Here is a 23465-nt window from a genome sequence, read left to right on the forward strand (position 1 = left end):
TATTTTTTTAAATTAAAAAATGTATTCAATTAAATACAAATTTACAACTATCTCGTTGATCTTGTGAGCAGATAAATACAAGCACTAAAAATCTAAGAATCCCGGAAACTGGAAGTTAGAAATGTTTAAACCCCCAGCCTCGAAAAGCATGATAAGTCGTTACTCTTGCGCCTGAATGCTTTCTGATCGTATTGGATATGCTTTCCATCTAATTATGAGACCATTGTTTGTGAACACACATCTTGTGCACTTTGATATGACCAGCGTAGTTGGCTAGTCACCCTTGAGTTGAGCCGCCGTGTTCGATTCGGCGACTGGAAATCATAATCATCGATACATATAATACTACCTCAGTGATATATGTTTTATCAAGTGTTACATGTAGGTTGACTAATGATTTACTTTTAGGTTATTATTCATTAAGCTAAGATGGTCCAGTAAATTTAAAAGCGAAGTGATCTCAATTTGAGTTTGTAATTCATCTCGCGGACTTTGGTACAAGCTTCAGTCTTATATATCTTTCAATAATCGACACAGACCCTACAAATAAATAGAACAAATACATTAAAATTATCATTTGTTGTTTTTATGTTATGTCGTTTTCCTTTTTATATATAAAAATAAAAACTGTTTTTATTTTTTGTTCGCTTGTAACGCGTGTGGTCCTCAATGATTCTTATAATTTGTATGCAAGTCATTGTAAGAACTAAAATATTTATAGATATCATTGTTGTGCTATTTTGATAACAATAAATTCAGATTTGGACATAGTAATTCGCAAAAGAGACTGAGTTTACCGACCATCAATGCGATTCGCTACTCATTAGAATGCCTGTAGGCAGCACTAATATGGCGGATGCTAAATTAGCTTAGTTGTGACATTTGCAAATCGGATTGAGCATTGTTTATTAATTGACTATATAATTGGGAGGTATGCTGAGGCGAGTAGAAAGGGATTGAGTGACGCAGGCGCTTGTCTGGCGTCTCTATCGCACGTGCGAAGGTTCTCTTTCCCGCACTAGTCTGGCAATAGCCGCACGCCGCGGGCTGCGGAGGCCGGAGTGCATTCACTCTTTAATCGCGACTAGCGTCATCAAGTAAACAAGTTTTCCACAAAGTGCCACACACGGAAGATAGGAACGATAGATACACAGAGAAATTGAACATTAAAGTTTTATTAAACGTTTAATCATCTTGAAGGAGCAAATATTAAAACTTCAACCATATATAACATAAGTTCTAGTAAAAGTGAGTGCGTCAGCTGTAATATTAAGAAATCAGTGCAAAGGTTATTTCATCATAATGGACGCCACAAGTAAGTAAACACCAAGTAAAGCAATAAATAAATAAACGTTCTTTTTACTTTAATCCTTCGTATTTTGTAATTGTGATCTTTTCTATCTTATCAACCTAAATTATAATAATCCATATTTATACATTAAGTTCAAAATATACAAAGATTATTTTATTATGTACTGTGAGTATATAATTTATAGTAAGTAAATAATTCTTTCGTAACCAGAAAAAAAAAATTAGCTTGACGTAAATTGCTTTGCTTTGCGTAGTTTTGAAGATTTCGACGACCTAATTTCCTAAATATTTATCGTTGGAATTTACAACAATTTTTATAACGGTTAACCTAACCTAGAAAATCGATTCAAATTCTTAAACCAAATGACTAATGAAACCGAAATGAACAAAGATCATTTAAAAAAAAAAATAAGTTTCATAGTAAAATAACAATTAAAAACAACACTTAAGTAACTAATTACACGACACGATTTCACTCGTGTAATTTCTGAAGTTACTAGTCAGTTAGTCAAAGATATAAGTGATTAATATGTAAGTATAAGCAAGCCATACTGAAAGCAAAACTTAAACACAACATAACTGGATCAGGAAATGAGCAATTATAATCAAATATAGTTTATTGAGAACAATCCGTATTATTAAAAAGAGAATCAACGTCAAAAACCAATGTCAATATTAATTTAACTCTGCTTTAACGCTTTCCGTTTTCATAAACCTTGGTTTAGATACGGCCTGAATAATTCGTGCAAATTTTAATCGTTGTTTCGACATAACTGCGCGTAGGTACAATGTGTAAGATTTTTTAACAAATTTTAGTAATTCAGATGAACGTTATAATCTATTTAGTAAAATGATATAGTAAATTTCACATCCAATCAAATTGCCATTTGTTTTGTAAACAAATCTGTACGGACGTGTTGTCCGTGCCTTTGGCATCTGATCAGATTTGCCTTCACCTTATTTTATCCAGAGAGCATCACAATCGACAACAATAAATTAAAATAAAACACAATAACGAATAACCATAATTAAGATCGCTACTTACTGACCGAATCTTGGAATTACTTTTTATAAATAAAAGTTTTCAGTGTCAGTTTTCTATTTAAAAATAAATACTAGAAACCCGCCAAAATTAGATCGCCTTTTTGAATAAGTATTAATATATAATGTTGATATAGCGTTACCGATAGTGATTTGTCGGAATTATTTATCTGATCAATACGTAAACCTCTTCAGATTAGATTCGATCACATGATAAAATGTTGGGTTAATAAGAACTTGCTACAGTTATATTAATAAACTTAAGCCTTAATTCTTATAATATGTATCGTAGGGTCCATCATTCGTTATTTCATTGCAAAAGAGGAATGCATTCCACTTCAGTTTTACTATCCAGTCGATTTCATTTACAACACTTGAACCTTAGGGTAAAGTACGATCTTTATACGTCTTATCGCATCCCCTGGTGACAGGAAGGCTGGTTCATATTTTACTTAGGGGAGCAACAATGTGATTCAATAGGGAAATGCTACTTGCATACTAGTTACCATGCCACGTGAATATTATTTGTGTCGTATCTGTTTTTTATTTTGATTCGTATATTCTTATTTAAGTTCTCAATGTTCTTTATTCTTATATAATTAGAAATTGGGGGAAGGATGGGCTATTATATCACCATGATATAATAACATATGATTATACTTAAAATGCCAAATTTTACATGTAGAGGGACGACTTACCCTCGGGAGGCCAAATTGCTCCTAACTTAATATTAAAAACAATCTATTAATTTAACTTTTTATAATAAATAATAGAGCTGAGATAACCAAGTCGTTAGAACACCCGTATCTCAATAAGGATCTCAGGTTTTAATCAGAGCAATCACCACTGAATTTGCATATGTTTAATTTATGCATCTCATGCTCGGCGTTGAAAGAAAACATCACGATGAGTGGGATGAAAACCTGCAAGTTTGGGATGAAAATCAGGCCTATCCATCTTGTGAATTGGATTGAATTGAACCCACTCGCATTGGAGCCACGTGATGGAATAAATGTATAGACATTTCCCTTCTACAAAAAAAAATACAAAAATTAATAATTAAGTATAACAAAATAAGAAATGGTTACACCTAAAGGACGTGCGATAAGTATGTAAAGATTAATTGCTACTTACGGATTAACGCCACCGCACCAAAAAATAAATTCGGTGAATGCGCTAATGTAGACTAGGTTTTATAAATAAATAAATAAAATCTAACCTAACCTAATCTATCTGTTAATACGTAGCGTAACCTCCTCGAATGGTTAGAAGGCCAGGAACTTACTGGTACTCCTTAAATACATCTGTCATGTCTTGTATTTAAAAATATCTGTGAAAGCGATCCTCATCTTAGCAATTAGTAGCTTTTCTTCTTTTGTATATTTTGATGTGTGTTTTAAAACCATAAAGCAATTTTGTATTGACTTAATATTCTTTTATCTGATAATGTTATAAGAATTTAACAAGCGTATTGTTCCGCAAATCAAACATCACATGTGCATTCAATGCATCGGCTTATGACGGGTACGTAATAATTACGTAATACTTCATAATAACTGGAACCTGATGATTAAGTTCCTTTTTTATTTAGGCTAGCAAATGAGCCAGCTGATGGTAAGATTACCTTCATAGACATTATCCCTATAAGAAATATTAACCATTTGTCCCCAAACTTAGGAACTAATATCATATCTCTTATGCCCGTAGTTACACTAAATCACTCGCCCTTTAAACCGAAACACAACAATACTAAATATTGCTGTTTGGCGGTGGAATATCTGATGAGTGTATGGTACCTACTCAGGCCGGCTTTAACAAAGACCTACCACCGAGTAAATATATAATTAATCTATATCATGTCTGAAAACAGTAGAAGTAGTCATTGGAATAAATTAAACAGAGGCCACAAGGAAAACCTTCACGCGAAGCATTTAATCAAAGAATTAAACAATGACTTTTATCTATTATTTAATTATTCCCATATCACATGATTTTTAGTAGATCGAATATATATTTTCGTATTTATGTATAAACATTTGTAGTAGAATTATATGTAATTCTCTCAAATTCGCTTCTTTTTCTATTACACACGACATAAGATTAGATGGTAAAATCTGCTTTTAAAACTAGGCGTTAATAAAAAAATAAAGAAATACAGTACTAATCAATTATTAACCAGCTTCAAAAAAATTTGATTTCCATATGTTTTAAATTTTTTTCTCATCTATCCAACGATTATTCAGTATAGTCCTTTATACTGATTGGGTTGGTTTCAACAATATTGAATTCAGCTAGATTTACAGGTGGATCCTTCCACATATCATAATACTGTTCTCGTTAGAACCATTAATTTTAAATAGGCATTCAAATTTATTGTTATCATGAATTTTGTTTTGTATGTCAACAATTTGTCATCAGATTTCGCTTGTTTAAACTTTTTTATCGATAGAGATTCCATTCACTGACATTCAAATTTCAAATTATTTGAGACTATTAATAACTTATTAATTTTAAACGTTTTTTATTGGTTTAATTGATTATCAGCAAGTAAAAAATACTATTTGCGTTAACTTTTATCCCTTTGGGTGTTTGTTTTCTTTTTTTGTCTAATTACAGCTTAATGTACGTATTGTGAGCAATGTTTACTTTTTTGAAAATGTTAATGATATAAACCTACAGTTCTTCCTAGATGATTAAGTAAATTACATATACATTAGCACTTAGAAAATAATTATAATTAGTTACATAACAAGGAAGATTCAATAGAAATTGTTGTTTTTTCCAGTGGAAAATAAAATGGGCCTACCACCGCCGTACGAACAGATGCCACCTCATCCTGCGCCGCCGCCATCTTACTATGCAAACGCACCATCTCCGCCACCACCGGTCACGGATAACCCCCGCACACTTGTGGTTACATCTGCCCCCAGAACGAACACTGCTTCAATCAAAATGGGTCCAGGACCTACCGGTACAGTGTGCCCTACGTGCAATAAGTCAATAGTGACAAGGGTAGAATACGTATCAAACAATCGAACGCATATCGTATCTGCAGCTCTTTGTGTTATTGCCGGGTAAGTCTTTTAATTTATTATTGGGCGTTATCATAACTAATATTATAAATAGCAAAGTGATTTTGTTTGTATTTTACGCTTTTATGATTTAACTACAAAATTAAGCATATATGTTGTCAGGAATACCAAGGACATAGAGTATCTAAGACCTGAGCGCTCTCCTTCCTTAAACGTGTATTCTGAGATAAACCACTATACGATTTAATAGACTTATATTATATTATCTAAAATACTGAGAATGAATAAATAATTTGTAAATAAGCACTTAGACATTTTTCCCTCAATAAATGGTCTAACACTGAAATTATTTTTCAATTCGGACAAGTCTTTCCCGATATTAGCGCGTTCAACCAAACAAACACTTTATAATATTAGTATAGATATATTATGCATATATGTTTTTCTGTGAACAATTTTAAGACATATGATTCAATAGTACCTAAACGAATTCTCATTTCATACATCACGTAGTCAGAGTGGTACTTGTAAATAAATCTATACTACAACAGAATAAGTTATGAATACATTTTAAACTCTCTCTCATAAGAAATTATGAAAAAAGTCGTGAAAACCGATTCAAAATCGAATGTTTTTAATGTGCCTGCATATTATTGCCCAGCAGCATCACAATCTGAATTTTTAGATTGAAATCAAATGTTTAGAAAGCAGGCCTAAAAAAATTTGCTACTAATCGGACAGAAAGTAAAGACTTTTTATACTACTAAAAGTAAATAAAGATTCAAATATACCTACACATTTCTTTCCCCACTTCGGTTATATTAATGTACCTTGGTAATGTTATTTTACAAGACCATCATGACGATTATTAGTGAAAGTAAAAGAGGTAGCTTTGGAATGAGAATTCTTCCGACATGCAATGCAATATTTATTTTTTCACACAAATTGCAGTACGTATAGCGCAAAAAATAAAACCATTCGCGTAAATAAAAGATACTACGAACGGCTCGCCGTACATATATGCAAAAAAGGCAATGGAATAAATATATATATTATAAAAACAGTTCTCTGATCTAGCTCCTTTAATTCATCATATTTATCAAAAAAAATGCAATTTCTTATCATTTATGAAATCTGTAGAGATAAACAATTAAATCTTTTTATTTACAAATGACTGATAATAGTTGATTTAAATAAAAGGAATTGTTAATAAATCAGATTACATTGCAAGAGAAAAATTAAAAAAATATATTATAAATTTTCAGTACTAAAGTTGACGCTGTATTTATTAATAAATAATTAATTAATTAATAATTAATTTTTATCTACGTTCTTTTATTACAGATGCTGCTGTGGCTGCTTGGTTCCGTATTGCATCAAGTCCTGTAAAACAGCGAATCATTACTGTCCTCAATGCAGAGCCTTTATAGGCACCCACGTTCCTTCGTAATCAATATTCTTGATCTAGGTAATTGTAAGCGTACTTAAGGTCCATTAAATAAGTAGATCAAGTTTAAAATTAACCTCTACAGGGTATTTATCTCGCTCGACTCGGTTTGGTACTTTGAAAAATAGTATTTTTAAATGCAATTTTTTATTTTATGATAACATTTCTAAGCATCTACGGAATTATGTTTTTTTTTATAAAATAAGTAAGTAAGTAAGGATTTTTTTTTATATAATTACAATAGAACTTGATTGAAAAATATGAATCGAAAGGTTGTGTGTAGATTGGTGTTTAGGTTTCATGTCTCTATCTAATAAAATCAAATTCTCCTTATTTGTTTAACAAACGTTCGCTCGAATTTAATTATTTTTAATTTTATTTAGATTATATATTTTTTATTATTAAGAATTTTCTTGAAACTGAAATGTATAATCTCTTTATTAGAAAATTAAGAACAATAAAGATCTTAATGTTATATACACGACCTTAATTTCTAATTAAAATTGTATACTGGCTGAATAGTTTTACACCGATGCCTCTTTCTGCCAACACTTATTTGACATTGGATAGAAAAAAAAACACATTGTCTAACTTAAAATGTCACGCTCATTATATTATTTTTGGTGTAACCGGTGTTCAATTTTATAATAGTAAGAGAATATAATATATATTATGATAGTCGAATAAATATAAATAATTTTGCTCCATAGTGTAATATATTTTTATTATATCAATTCGTATTTATTTATGATTACAAAACAGGGACTATAATTATAACCTAATAAAATACCTCGCTTTTTTTTCGCCTCAGAAGTAATATTGGAATGAAATAAAATTGTATTAATTGTTAATTTTTTATTTAGCTAAAGCTTATAACTATGCCTGAACGAAAAAAGAAACTAAAAAAAACTTCTGTGATAAATTTTATATAAATATAATATATAAGCAGTGCTATTCTGTGCGAGTTACATTCATATTACACTTAGGAAAAAGTATATGTATATTTGAATGCATGTATCCTTTAAATTAAATAATTATTTTGCATTTCACTTTCCAAAATTACACTTTTTCTGCTGTGATTTCTAAGTTTGATCGTACAGAATAGCTCAACTATTAACTAAATGAAATTTCCATAAATTAAATTAAAAATATAATATAGATTTTTAATTAACTGTTTTAAACCGTATTATACCAATTATTGTGAAATAGTGAAATTTAAATTTGTGCACCTCGAATATTCCCGGAAAATCGAAAGTTTATTCGATTTTATGGTAACACTTGCCTTACATGCATGTTCCAAAGCTTTGTCGCAATTATTGATAAGATTAAACAAAGACAGCGATATTAATTAGAAAGATCTTCAGAAAGGGTCTGTGCTACTTTTCTCAAATACTGAATTTCGTTATACAATAACGTCTTGAATACATAATCTCTGGACAAACATTGTGCTATTATTATAATAAAAAAATATTGTTAATTTTTTTTTAATTATAATTTAATTAAGCAAATGAATTATTTTAATAAAAATCGATTAATAAAAAATAATGTATTATCATTTATAGGATTTATTTTTACTTATTAATTAATAATAACAGAAGAATACAGAATACAGCTATAAATAGGGATATTTTTTAAATACTTAAAATCAATTTATAATAGTGAATTTCTTGTGTATACACCTAAAAACCGACGACAGTTGGGACAATAATGTTCCACGTTCTTCCATCGTTTTATAACATATGGTAGTATGCAGCAACACAACCACCTATAAAGAAAATAATATCCATTTAATCATTACTAATATTATTAATGTGCCAGTAACTCTGTCTGTCTGTCTATCGCCCTTCATTGGCCAAACCAAGCAAGCTTGAACACCAAGGGACGATATAGCTACATTTTTATGACGATCTACCCCTTAGTAGTAACTAGTTGTAGTTATCATATAATAATTATTTAATACAGATAGTAATTCTTCCAGCGGTACCTTTCCGATAGAATACCGTTAAATTACATCGGTCTTAGACATTCAATTTTAGTTCAAGTTATTTCAATTGTCATCCGTGACATCAAATATTTAAAAAAAAAAACTTATTTTTTCTTATTCAATAATTAACCTTTGCAGAAATATATCTCGGGTACAACAAAAATTCCAACATGTGAGCAATTACCTTGTTTATATCTATTTCGTTTTTAAACAAATATATGTAGTATATGTTAGGGTTTGTTCAGATAACTCTTAAACTAGTCGTTATTCCCAATCTGTGTAACAGTATTTAGTGGAGTCCGGGGCAAAATAAATGAATGGCTAGATAACGAAATAATTAAGACAGTTGTCATTGTATGATTTCACCGGAATTTTTTTATTCTACCGTTGTTGTAGAAACTTTACGGAAACTAGAACGATTTTCGGATGAAACTTAGATACGTAATTATAATAATAATAATGAATCAAACTTCATAATAATTTTTCTAAGATCAAACGTATGTCATTGGATTTATGATATTAAAAAATAGGTGTCGTGGAAAATACCCATTTCGAACGAAGTTGCTTTAGTAGAGTAGAAATTATGTATTAAATAAAAGACAATGAAATAAATCAACAACATTTGACAATAATAATAACAAATGAATGACGAAATCAATTTTTTATTAAAAAATTGCGTATGAATTAAAAAAACGACAAAAAAAATGTTTATATAATAGAAAGAAATAGAAGGAAAGGTCGCCTGGAGGGGGATAACGCTTTTTCCTTACGTGATTTCTGCAAGATCACTCTACTGCAAGACGCGTTAAAGAACTTATAAGAAATATAATATTACTTTCAATATATTCTTTAAAAAAACAATATAATAAATAAAAAAAGAACCATTTCGATGAATACATGACATTCTAAGAAACAGATATAAGATCCTGAATAAAAGCCCATCAAGGACAACATCTAATAGGATATTTCGCTAATCGATATTATTATACCTAATATATTTTGGGATTTTAAGCGTTAAGACCAAGTCCGTTATGAAAGCTATGACCGTTGGAACAGAAAAAAAAACAAAATGTTATTTTAAACCAACCTAATACCAAACATAGAGACGGTAAATATTTCACAAGTGTTATACACACCCACCTACCAGTATTATACATCCGAGAATTGTCACCTCACACAATATCACGACAAAGTGATCACTGTAAAAGGTATTCAATAAAAGTTTACTACTTTACGGAATACCATAAGAACTGATTATTTTCTACTGTTTTATTAGTACAAGCTTCATATTGCGACCTCTGTCAAAACCTCTATAGCAAAAATATATTTAGAAACAATACAATTGATTTGATAACCAATTTTAATTTTTTGAAGTAAATTAAAAATTACAGTAATTTTTAAATGAGACCTTTTGCACATAACGACGGACATTAACGAGATGTCGCATTAGAACATCGATGAATAGAGTCACTAATTAAAACAGTATTTACGTAGCGTACTTTATGACAACTACATTATATTAGAAATTTCATTACTTTAACACTATCATTATTGTTGATAATTATTGTCGATTTGAAATTCTATGCAATATAAATTGTTATATAAATATACATTAAATTATATTATAAATATTAATTAGTAGAAATAATATATAATATTTGACAATAAGCCAAAAGGCTATTTAGAATCGGTGTATCCCGGAAGTCTCTTTTAATAATCACTATAAGTATCGTGTTATTACTAGCTAAACAAGACGATAACTCATAAATGTATTCAAAACTCGTAACGATATATTAATAAATGTTAAAACTTCGAGTTCGTTACACAGACTAAAACGCGACATCTAGTATTCAATTTGAGCTTATATATGAATATAATACACTAAATTGCGCTTATGGTATAATTTCTACGGTATGTATAAAATCATATAGTTTTCCATATCCTAGAACATCAGTTTCCAAGTATATAATAGCTCTGCTACATTTTACACTATAAACAATTATTGATGTATATATATTCATTCAAAATATAACACGATTCCACATAAGTACTATATCCACTATAATTTTTCTTTTAAAGTTACGATGACAAATTGCAATCCATATAAATCCTATTGATTAAATTATTATTATTATTCAAGATCTCGTGTTAAATGATATAATGTTTTTGTAATATGACAAGAAAAATAAAAGTAGGTTAATAAACTTACCAAAATAATAAACCTAACACTAGAGCGAGGATATGAGTCTTTGTGGTACTCCTATAGTCAGCTTTAGTCATAACATCTTCTTGGCAGTATGGACATCGCATGCCCACAGGTTCCGACCCGACCCGTAACAAGTCCATCTCAATACAAACCTCATTGTTCTGAGCTATTTGCTCGTATGAATTGTTATCCACTGAAAGTTAAATTATTATTAAAGTCACTTAAACATTTCACACAACCGACAATTATATTTACCTACTGATAGTCCTTGGACATGACAATTCTGTATGTGTGGGTAAAACTCACTCTTCAGCTATTATGTCGATCTATCAATGGTTTTTATTAACCGTTTGCATAACTCTTATTTGGAAGGCCTACAATGAGCTATTATATTGACAGCCAAGAGGAACAAAACGGCTGACAAAATTATCTGTATAAATAATAATTTAATAAAACTTTATCTTTTCAATTCCTATGCGTAGAGGAACCACTTATCAGGTGACCCGTCTGTCATCAATAGCCTATTCCAATCGAAGGAGTAAAGATAAACATACTTTAAATTTATATCTTCCATGCGATCCACTAATAGCTCCGCTATACGATGACAACTTCCCCGACAGTAAAAACGCAATTTTTTCACGAATCCATAATGAATACCATAGATTATTTATTTCGACCAATGATATCGCATTGATCGAATGTCAAAGTTGTTTATTTGAATTTACTTCTCCTATGATATGAATAGGCTATACTTTCAACATGTGGCTAAGACTTTCTCTCCCTTTGGGGAGAAAGTAAGGAGGATGTTTCACTACGCCGCTCCAATGCGGGTTGGTGGATTATGCATTCATCGCATATAAAATTCTAATTGATGCTACCAAGCTATTAGATTACCTAATAAAATACATGTATTGACGTATGTACTGTAACTAGATTTTATTATTTCATACTACAAGATTCTCTCCTAGTCATTCAACTCATTACGTCTGTGCTGAGAGAACTGTTATGTCTTCAAAGTATTAATTTAAACCATTACATACTTACTTCAATGAAATGCCTACAACATAAGTATGATAGCGTTGCTTATAACTTAACAGAACAGAATGATTAGCTCATCCAAACAAAATTATTTATAAATTAGTTTATAAATGATTTACATTCAAAATGCTTTCAAAACATGAACTTTGTTTGGTTACGAAATTACCAAAATTATAATTTCGGCAGTAGGTAACTGCAGGTAAATGAACAGGAACTATATTTTAGATTGAACTATTGAAAATTGATTAAACTTTATTTATCATATTCAAAAAAATACAATATACAAAATAAGTTTTTTTAAAAAAAATATTGTATAATAAAAACATTGCAACTTACTTATGTAATTTTGTGTTGGAAGTAAATGTCACGATAGACTAAAACAACACTTATAATTCCCGTATGTTTTCAAATCTTACAACATATTTTCGGAGGTTTATTGTATAATATTTATTTTACTGATTTTCTTTTTTTATTTGAATGTGAACTATAATGTCTACAATTGGCCGCTTCACTTACTATTTGTCAATAACAAGATAAGACACCACAGGCCGATACATAACAGTTATCGAGTACCTACCTACTTAGATAAGAGTATGGATCAAATATTGCTAACCATGGTCTAATCGCTAATTTTCAATAGAACTAACTATGTAGGTATATTATATGAGATTTTTATGAATCAAGATTTAAGCAAAATCTAGGCTATTTTTATTTCAATAGACGTTTTAAAGATGTAGACCTACGTCAACATACTAATTCATGTGTCTATCTTTCATATATGTTTGCAATTTAACTTGTGATCTCGTGGTAAAAATACGACACTTGACAAATATAATCGATGTATTCTCGACGACAATTGTATACAATAATCGAGCAGAGCAATCTTAAGTCAGCATTATAACTTAAATTGTATTTGACTAAAAACATCAGACTCAGACTTTTATCGACCTGATTTATAATTTCTTTAAAATTTCTATAACTTAACGTAGGAAAAGCTAAACTTAGCGTTTTTTTTAACGGCTATTTCATTGGTTTTTGTCGAATGTTAAATTTTAAACGCTCAAAACCATCAGAACGCTACCGTTGGATATATTGGTGTGTGTGGCACTATTTTGTGATCAAACATGTTAATTTAGCTTGACCCAGTTAATATAGTAACGTAGTAGTTGGTGGCTTTGTGTAAGTCTGGATATGTAATACCCACTAATCACACATTTTAACACCAAACAGCAATATTGTAACGAGTATTATTACAATACTACTATATTATATAAATATTATTCAATATTGATATAATATAGTATAGTTGTGATCCAGTTTAAAGGTTAAATATGGCAGACTGGCAGTGCAACTACAAGGACAAAGATATAACATATTACTTCTCAAGATTGGTGGCGCATTAGCTGTTTAAAGAATGGTTAAGATTTCATAGTCATTGATATGACCGATGTTGACCACTAACCATCATGTGGCCTTTGCGGATCACCAGTTTTAGAAAAATTAAAATAAAACTAATATTTTCGCCGAAAATAAAAATATCTAATAAAAGATTATTATTGCTTGAGTCGTAAAACAGCGGCTGTATGGTACTACACATTTGCCTGGCTACGAGGACATAATTGTAAAAATAAATGTCATTAGCCAAAATACGACATTTGACATTTACCTTACCTATATACTAAGTAAGGATGACAGTTGACATAAGAATTTATAAAAAAAATAGTTATTAGCGATTAATGTTTAGACAAAAAGTATTGGTTTCAGAAAAAAAAAAACATATTAATAAAGAACACTAAATATTATACTTAGTACAAGAAATAATACTTAGTATTGAAATTTTCATGAGAGTAAAATGGATGTAGATTTGTTACGGCCCGGCACTGTGCCTATATCTCCAGACACAGTGTTGTGGTTTGAATTTTTATTAGATCAGAACTTGTTGAAGACACACTTAAGTAAACCCAACCCAGGTTAGACGTTTATTCTTATTTATAGTCTTTGCAGAACAATTCTACAACTCAGTAGCATAAAAAATATTGCATATAAAATAATTTTGTTTGGTAAAATTAACTTTGTAGATATAGTTTTCAAACACTGTGACGTTTGTAGGGTTTTTCTATTCAATCTTTATATTTATTATTTTTGTATTGTACATTTGAATGTTTTTGTTCATCCAAACAGAGCCATCAGCGTGTGAATTAATTGAAGAGTTCTTAACAGTGGATACAAAAAATGCAAACTCAAAACCAACAAGTGAGAGAGTAGTGGATGTGGATGCTCCTCAAAGCCCTCCCTCCGTTACACCACCAACTCTCCAGTTTACCCGCAAACAACTGGCTTTGAAAATTCTTGCATTGAAAGTGGCAGCAACTCTTAACTGGAATTTAGGTACCTCCAAAACAGTTTAATGTCATTTGTTCCTTGAATAAAAAAAATTTACATGTGATTTTAATTTTTATCCTAGATATATTTGAAACAAAACTACCTCCACAAACCCAACAACAACTAATGCAAGATCTGGTCTACATGGCTACTGATACTGCTTTTGCGGTACCACCTCAGGTAAGAAGGCAATTTTATTGAATTGTCTACATCCTCCTTAATATTTGAATTATAGTAATAATTCATATTTAACGTGGTGGAGTGATTTACGAAATAGTCAAAGTCAAAAATCTTTATTCAATATGGAAGTGTATACACTTGCTTATTGATTGTCAAAAATCTACCACCGGTTCGGAATTTAGCACCTCAGACCTGAGAAGAACCGGCGAAAGAAACTCAGCGGGATATATTTTTTTATTTTTTTTTTAACCATTTTCCATGTACAATGAAAATTATATTTTAGTTATTTGAAACAGCCTGGAGGCGATCATTTCATTCCCAAGGTGTGCAGTCAACTAAAAAGTCATTAATGTTGTAATATCCTTTAGCACACAAATGCTCTTTAACGATTCTTTTAAATTTTATAATTGAATAATTTTGAACGTTTTCTGGGATCCTGTTGTAAAAACGTATACATTGCCCCAAAAAAGAGTTACTAACCCTGTGTAATTGGGTACTTGGAGTAACAAGTTTATTCTTGTTCCTAGTGTTAACAGAATGTATGTCACAATTTCTGGGAAAATCATTTATGTTTTTGCGTACATACATAACATTATCAAAAACAAATTGAGAAGCGACAGACATTATTTTAATTTCTTTAAATTTACCTCTTAACAAATCTTTTGGGCCCAGGTTATAAATTGCACGAATAGCCCTCTTCTGCAGTACAAAAATAGTATTAATGTCAGCTGCATTACCCCAGAGTAGGATGCCATACGACATTATACTATGGAAATTATTATATTTTTTTTTATTTCCAGGAGATTTCCCCAGAGCTACTACAAAAACCTCAAGTTCAGTTTGCCCTAACTTTGTATCATAGATGGGTATTAAGATTTCCAGTTAAAGCTACGCTACATTCTAAATCATTGAAAATGTCTTTTGTTCACATGTAAGTAAAAATTTATCACATTCTTTTAAGTTATTTTTTAAGGTTCCATACCCAAAAGATAAAATGGACCCTATTACTAAGACAAGGCTGATCGTCTATATGTCGCCAGGCTGTACCTTATGAATCTTTATAGTTAGACACTTGAAATTTTCACAGATAATGTATTTCTTTTGCTACTTTAACAACAAATATTAAAAAATAGAATATAATAAATATTTAAGAGTACTCACTAAGAGGGCATACTACATACATGACATTTTTTTTGTATTAATTTATTTATCATACTTTTGTCTGTATAGGCCTGGTCTCCAAGGTGACAATAGCTACAGTCCTATGAACCAACACTTTGAAAAAATATTACGTATGTGTGAGGCATCACGAATGCAGAGTATTAAGTATTTAGATAGCATATTGTCCTTTTATGACACAACACTGGGAAAAAGAGAAGCTAAAAAAATCAAAGTTCCTGTCATGGAAGCCTTTATTCACCTCACTGAAGATTCTAATGATATGAACCATAATTGGAATGCTGGTGATAATGTTATAAGTCAATATGAATTAGCTATGCAGATACATTTCGATCTATGCTACAACTATTTCTTTTATGGTCAACATGATTTAGCAAAACAACATATTCTCGGTTGCAGAGAAAATTCAAATCTTTTAGAAAAAGAAATATATAATTTTGGCTATGGACAAAATAAAGCTATGCCATGGGGTGAATTTTATTATGCAAGTATGGCTAAAGATGATATTTTAGGATACATAAGAGCTCTAAACTTGGGCTATGAAGTTTTAAATGAAGAACCAACACTCTTGCAGAAATTGCAAGAATCAATAGCCAACCACTACACTGGAATCATAGCAATTTTGCAGGCTGATAATCTATCAAGAGAAATACCAATGGTTCACAGGGAGGTTGTTGAATTGGATATTCAAGGTTCTGCATCAAGTGGAGCCTTTACCGTTGCAAGAGATCTCTTAAACAGAGTTGCAGCACTAAATGCTGTAAGGTATGCTTTGGAAGGGGGCATACCTTCAACCCACCCGGACTTTTTAAATAAATTTAAAACTTTGGGACTTAAATTTTTAGATTTACTATTTTGGGCACTATCGCCAGTATTAATGTCAGATTTGTCTGAAAGTGATTGGAAAAATCTACAAATATTCCTTCTTCATCTGGCTATGTCTCAATGCAAAATACCCATTGATAGAATAGATGAGTATTTGAAAAAATATGTTGGGGAAGCCGCCGAGACAATAAGAAGGAAACTAATATCGGATGAACATCTAAATGAAATATTGAGTGATCCTAATAACAGCGATGATGATAACATTGAGATTCCGCGTGAATTACTTACCGACGATTGGGAAACACCAGACTTTGAGTTTAAGAGTGTACCGGAATTGGAGATGGGTAGATTAAAAAAGCGTCTCATTGAAGCTTCAACGGCTGACGACGTTCGCATGTGTTTAGTGAAATTGGCTATGATGGCCCCATCATCTCCTCTATGGAAATTAAGCCCATCTTGGAAACCTCCGGGTAGTTTAAGCAATGCATTAGTAGCATTACCGCGGGGATTTCTACAAGATTTCGGTTATGTTATTTCCGGTGCGGCCAGAGCACGCGTTGAAGCGGGATGTGCACGGACAGCCCTGTCGCTTCTCTCAGTGTTAGAGGGAGAAGCTAGGAGTCAATTAGGTGGTGGCTCAGATCCCACATTGTATCGACTTTGTCGTCAACTAGCATGGGAAGTGCTATTGCTTCAAGTTAATGTTGTATTAAGTGAATGGCCGCATCATCGCATAAATTTGACAGTTCTGGCAAATAAATGCAAAGCTTGTATAGCGGCAGCAACTTCAGGTGATAACATAATACCGCGTCCTCAAGTAAGTATTTTATACTTAATTTTATACTTTTAATAACCATGTAATATAAATGTATAACCATGTGAGAGCCGAGATGGCCCAGTGGTTAGAACGCGTGCATCTTAACCAATGATTTCGGGTTCAAACCCAGGCAGGCACCACTGAATTTTCATGTGCTTAATTTGTGTTTATAATTCATCTCGTGCTCGGCGGTGAAGGAAAACATTGTGAGGAAACCTGCATGTGTCTAATTTCAACGAAATTCTGCCACATGTGTATTCCGCCAACCCGCATTGGAGCAGCGTGGTGGAATATGCTCCAAACCTTCTCCTCAAAAGGAGAGGAGGCCTTTAGCCCAACACTGGGAAAATTTACAGGCTGCTAATGCTAAAAAAAAATAACCATGTAAAGTTATATTAGTGACAAAAACTTTTTAATAATAATTTTCAACAGGTGATCGAATCGTGCTGGATTTGCTTGGTAAATGCGTGCGAGTGGGAAGGCGCGAGTGTAGCCAATGGACCCGGTGAAGCGGCCGCTGCATTATGTGCCGCTTGCTTCGAACTACAAAGGGGAAAAGCGACTCGAAAATTCCCTAGAGCTCTATGGGATTATGGTAATGTTTATAGTTCAACATCTAAATTAGGCTGCATTAGCAACATGGTAATGTTTCACATGTACAGCAGTTTACTTTTTACATCTACAGCTTAATCTCGGAGAAAGAATTCGCACCACATTGCTTCAGCTTTGGTTGGTGGCTAAACATGGTAAAATTTCATCTGACAAATATAGGTTTCCTCTCTATGTTTTCCTTAATGGCTGATCTCACTATCACGATGTAAACAAATTTAATCACATGAAAATTCAGTGAAGCTTACCCGGGTTCAAACCTGAAATTTTTGTTAGGATTCACGTGTTCTAGCCAAACGCCGTTTCGACTTAAATATTACACTATGTTAATAAGTAAGATATTTAAAATTATTTTAATGTTGATAATACAAAATTATTTAAACGTGTTTGAACCCTTACTGTTTCAGCTCTGGCAATATATAGCAACGGCTCCAACGCTCCTGTTAAGCGTACGGCTGGTGGGATGCCATCCCACTCTCGGGACGCTCCAAACACAGCAGCTGAAGCAAGAAACGCTTTCAACGCATTCTTGGCCACTCTCCGAGAGCCATTAGCCGTCAGTGTTATGATGTCTCTGCTAGCGAGGATACATAACCTTCTCATTGACGATAGTTCACTTGAGCTGGTTGTAGAGTACACCAACCTCTGGCCATCGAACATCTCGAATATTAATAATTACAACATTAAACATGTTTTGGAATCTCTAACCGAATTACTGGAAAGAAGCCTGAAACTTTATCCGTACAATACGTCATGGTAGGTGGCCTTAAATATTATCACTGCATTATTGACATTTGTTTTTTTATTCATCAATTTTAGATAAATAAAATGTTTCTAAATTGATTATTGATTGTGGAAAAAGAGGCACATTTCTATATTCGAACGTCTCGGTAATCTACAGATACGCTATTTCTAAAGTGCTCCATTTGCCAGTTCGTAAAGACGACAATTTTTTTTAGAAATATGTAGTAATATTTTTAGTATACAAAAGTTTTTACACATTATTTTTTTTGAGTCGTATGACCTGAAAATACGTCCCCCTACCTCGACAAAATAAATAGATCTAGCTATTCCTACAGACCGTTTCGCGCGATAAATAGTTATAGAACCTGTCGGTCAGTTCGACATAATCGTTTTGCATAGAGATAGAAGTAGTGTTGTGGCAGGCTGCGGCTGTACGGCGACGTGGAGATGGCGGGCGCGCGCTGGGCGGCGGCGCTGCGGCGCTACCTGTGCGCGCTGGCGGCCGCCACGTGGCACTTCGCCAAGCGCGCGCCCGACGAGGGCGGGCTGGCGCGGCGCGCGGCGCGCTGCTGCCAGGCGCTCGGCGCGCCCACGCAGGCCGCCGCGCTCTGCCAGCTGCCCGACGACCCCGACTACACCACGGCCTTCAAGTGCCTCGCCGAGAAGGTAGCGCCTCGGTTACGTCCATCGCCGTTGATTCGCATTTAAAGGCTGCCGTATTCTGACATTTTTTAGGTTACACGCTTGCAGCTGATCAGTTGCTCGTAGCTGCCTGATCATTTTTTCGCTTGCCCAAAATAAGCGTTCACTAGATTAAGTATTCATTCGTGTAACATGACATGTAATATCGAGTGCTTATACGCATTAAAGACGACAGAACTTTTGGGAACACATTTTCATACAAAATAGCTATTTTCCTTTGATTATTTATATATTTAGCTGGACTGTCAAAGCGGAGATCACGTCGAAAAAAATAGTGGCCGCTAAGTACACGCACACTAATAAAGGTGGCTCGATTGTTATAGTTCTTTCTTAGTGCGAAATAAATATAAATAATCTAAGCTATATTCAGTTGATAAAATGCCAATCAATGGTAATAAGCGTGTTTCAGTGTTTGTATATGTAGTTCTGTATATTTTGGAATAACAACTGCCGGCTTGTTTCTTTTTTTTATTAAATTGGTAGGCGAGCGGGCCAATGGGCCAACTGGTGATAACTGGTCACCGCTGTCCATAGACCGTCAATTGGTGCGGTAGGAAATTTTAAGCTTTCCTTACATCGGTAATGTGCCACCAACCTTAAGAACTAAGTTGTTACGACCCTTATGCCTGTAATTATATTAGTTCGCTCGCCCTTCAAACTGGAACACACCAATACTATGTATTGACTATGGATGGTAAAATATACGATGAGTGTGGGTACCTATCCTCCTTAAATTGCTCCGAAATACTCCGCCGTAAGCTTCGATCCGCACTTCGTTAAGGTGGTAAATTGTGAGATTTTTACGTAGCAAATTTATACGTAGAATTTTACCTATCCATCTTTTGTTGACCTTTCTCTTACCTTATATTACATTTTTTTAATTGTTTTAAAGACCGGCAACGCTGCCGACGCGATGGACGGATACTACGGCTGTCTCTGGGACGGTACTCTCCTCGAGGTGGCGGTGGCGCTGCACGCGCGGCGCGGGGAGGGCGGGAGACGCGCGCGAGCGGTCAAGGCCGCCGGGGCGTTGGAACTTAACGCGAACAACAGTGAAGACATACAGAGAGAAGCGGCGGCTATACGACGCGCGAGGCTGCTTCGTGCACTCACCAACCAATATGTTGCTTGAATGCGTATCCGAGGCTTCGTGATTATTTAATATTCCTTTTGGATCGGGAGGTCTTGATGTGGTGGACGATTGGAATTATTGTAAACGACGAAATCTATTAAAAAATCATAAGTATTTGTAATGTCACAGTATTGAAATATTTACAAAGGAAAGACATTAAAAATACCTTCGACTCGATGCATTTTCCACATCAAATTAAGTAATCGATTTAATTACTTTTCAAATAGGCAATAAGATTTAATTAATAAAACAAAAAATTGTGTATGTCGTTAAAGCAATATCTTAAATATTTAAATTGTAAAAATATTTTTTAGAACCAATTTTGTTCTATGACTAGAGCAATATATGAAGAATAATTAATCAATAAAGTTTTTACATTGGTTTTAATTACTTTTTTATCTATGCTTATAAAATAAAATATCCTGACTGACTGACTCATCATCACCGAGCGTAAACTATTAATGTTAGGGACATAAAATTGGGTGAATAGGGTAGTTTTCTTAAGAAGATACCCACTAAAGAAGGAATTTTGGAATTCCGTTATTTTTTGAGTTAGAAACAAACCTTTAGTTTTGGTTACTGATTAAAAATGAGTACATATGTATTTAAGCGTTTCTGGTTCTTTCTGCCCCTAGGAATAAAAAAGGGTTGACATTTTATATATAGCTTAGAAGTCCGCATCACCATGACAATTAATAAATCACAATGTTAAACCTTTAAAATCTATGTAGCCTGTACGAGAGTGAGCTCTGCGACAGTGTAGCGCACGAATGTTGAACCAGAAATGTGGAATACAAAGAGTTCTTAAATTAGTGTAATATTTAAAATGAATCTGTAAATATATTCAACTTCCACGCTAGCAAAGCCGCGGGCAATAGCTAGTGTATTATATAAAACAAACTGCTTACTGTTAGAAATCATTTAGAGCTTTTTTATACTGTTCTCTGTTTAAGCCTATTTTAGAAGTTAGAAATAGTTAAAGCTATATTACAAAAACGTAACATACTTAGTTTCAAATGGAATTGTCTTAATTTCAAACAGTCAAATTTATAAATGGGTACTGCGATATGGAGAGCAAGAAAACTAAAATGCTTCCATTTTTTGAAAAATGAAATGGCCAGTTCTATTATAATCTTCCCATCCACTGGAACAATTCTTTTCCGCCTTTTCATCCAACAATAGAAATAGATATTTGTCAAAAAAATATATTTGAAATTAAAATAAGTAAATGAGATAATTAACTCTTAATTTTAAATTTAGCAACAACAGGTTTTTCTGTACCCTAAATGTACGCTTGACCCGTATACATAAATTGAAATCCGCGTGTGAGAGAAATACGTAATTTACAAACAAATATATATATATAAAACACTTATTTTCTCGTGTTATACGGTAAATTCCAATTTATAACCGGAATCAGATAGCATTACAGCCGGACATCTGTGCTAGTTTCGAGGATAAGATGCAAAATGGGCAAAAATCAATACAAAAATATTTAGAAAAAGGAAAGTAAACTGGTTCATTGATGTTCCCCTCTTCTTCTTTTTGAAGCGAATTGAAGCTTATTCCACCACGCTGTTCAGCACTGCACAGTAATTGGAAGTTTAGCGTGAAATTATTTTGTTTTTTTTTTTTAATTGCTGCCGATTCTGCCATGTCACCGTACATTACTTTTCAAAGTGCCAAAATCACCGATAGTTTTTCCTATTTACAGTTTCTAAAATATTTATTAACCTAATTTTTAATAATAATAGTCGGTTTAAAATTGGTTTAATTAAAAAGTGCTTACGGTTTATACTAGTAGTATTAAATGTTTACTATTTGTAAACCAACAAAAACACGTATTGAAATGTCTTACAAAATTGTATTATAAATTAAATATAATATAGGTATCAATATAAACAACAGTTGCAACTGCTCCTAGAGGCTCAAAATTTAATGATTGCTGTCTAATTAGAATAATAGAGTTTTCCAACAGCTACTTAATGACAGCACAGCAAAAACTTTATGCCACAACCAAAAATCCATATCGACGAAGCCACGGCTATGAAATAGTTATTTAAAGATGATACGTTGTACATTAAACACAAACATAATTTAATTCTCAACCACTTGGCTCCGAGCCTTTACTATTAAATACAGATGTTTATATACTTGTGCCACAAATGGTAGGTAGATATTAAAAATAAAACCATTTTTTTTTAATCTATTTATTTTATTCAACAATAAGTTTAACTATACAATCGGTGGCGTTTTAAATACACGTTATATTGTTTAAATTGACAAGAGTAAGAATTTTCTTAAGTAAGTTACAAAATTAAAATCGTCTTTGTTTTCCTTTCCTTAAATGAGGTAAGTAAGTACTTTAAGGAGTCAAAAGTTCTTAAATAAGACTTATAAAAAGGGTAAAAGATTGTACGGTCCATTGTAAAATTTGATTTTCAAGAAAAAAATCAAACTTATTAATATGTATTTACTCGTAAGCGTAGCCAGTAGGTAAGTTTAGACAAAATAGGTTTTTATTACCCATTAAACGCCTGTTTAGTGGGCTTAATATAATAATAAAAAATGTAACTGTTATGTTATGATTTCTGTTACTGTTATAATGCTATTTCTGGCAGCAAATCTTTCTTGATATGAATGACCATTAAGAATTTCCATCAAAATTGAGCTTTAGAATAGAAGATATATTTTCAATATATCAAAAGATTGGGATATTTTTATATATATAACATATAAGTATTTAAAAGAAGATAAAGAAACTTGTTGTTTTTTTTATAATAATATATCGCATTTTTTTTTTCTTTTAGCTAGAAAGCAAAGACTTGCTACGGAC

The 23465-nt window shown here is 32.4% G+C and overlaps 2 protein-coding genes across 2 annotated transcripts; both read left to right on the plus strand.

Annotated features, from left to right (window-relative positions):
- Nucleotides 1-1037: 1037 nt before the first annotated feature.
- LOC125074927 (lipopolysaccharide-induced tumor necrosis factor-alpha factor-like) lies at nt 1038-8362 on the plus strand. Its single transcript, XM_047686412.1, has 3 exons — nt 1038-1315; nt 5138-5426; nt 6729-8362. Exons 1-3 carry the CDS (start codon nt 1303-1305, stop codon nt 6832-6834), a joined length of 408 nt encoding a protein of 135 aa, XP_047542368.1. The 5' UTR covers nt 1038-1302; the 3' UTR covers nt 6835-8362.
- Nucleotides 8363-13896: 5534 nt separating this feature from the next.
- Nucleotides 13897-20962, plus strand: LOC125073607 (integrator complex subunit 8). Its single transcript, XM_047684501.1, has 9 exons — nt 13897-14029; nt 14241-14447; nt 14524-14621; nt 15422-15552; nt 15852-17442; nt 17875-18037; nt 18459-18807; nt 19218-19461; nt 20390-20962. The coding sequence occupies exons 1-9, from the start codon at nt 13912-13914 to the stop codon at nt 20627-20629; spliced, it is 3141 nt and encodes a 1046-aa protein (XP_047540457.1). The 5' UTR covers nt 13897-13911; the 3' UTR covers nt 20630-20962.
- The last annotated feature ends 2503 nt before the right edge of the window (nt 20963-23465 follow it).

This window comes from Vanessa atalanta, chromosome 2, assembly GCF_905147765.1.
Source record: "Vanessa atalanta chromosome 2, ilVanAtal1.2, whole genome shotgun sequence".
Classification (NCBI taxonomy): domain Eukaryota; kingdom Metazoa; phylum Arthropoda; class Insecta; order Lepidoptera; family Nymphalidae; genus Vanessa; species Vanessa atalanta.

Excerpts from the sequence above, each read along its gene's own strand:
- LOC125074927 (XM_047686412.1), top strand. Across the intron at positions 5,427-6,728 it reads GCTCTTTGTGTTATTGCCGG|ATGCTGCTGTGGCTGCTTGG; the intron begins GTAAGTCTTTTA and ends CTTTTATTACAG.
- LOC125073607 (XM_047684501.1), top strand. The coding sequence starts at position 13,912 with ATGGATGTAGATTTGTTACGGCCCGGCACTGTGCCTATATCTCCAGAC. Across the intron at positions 14,448-14,523 it reads AACTCTTAACTGGAATTTAG|ATATATTTGAAACAAAACTA; the intron begins GTACCTCCAAAA and ends TTTTTATCCTAG. Across the intron at positions 18,808-19,217 it reads TATCCGTACAATACGTCATG|GCTGCGGCTGTACGGCGACG; the intron begins GTAGGTGGCCTT and ends GTGTTGTGGCAG.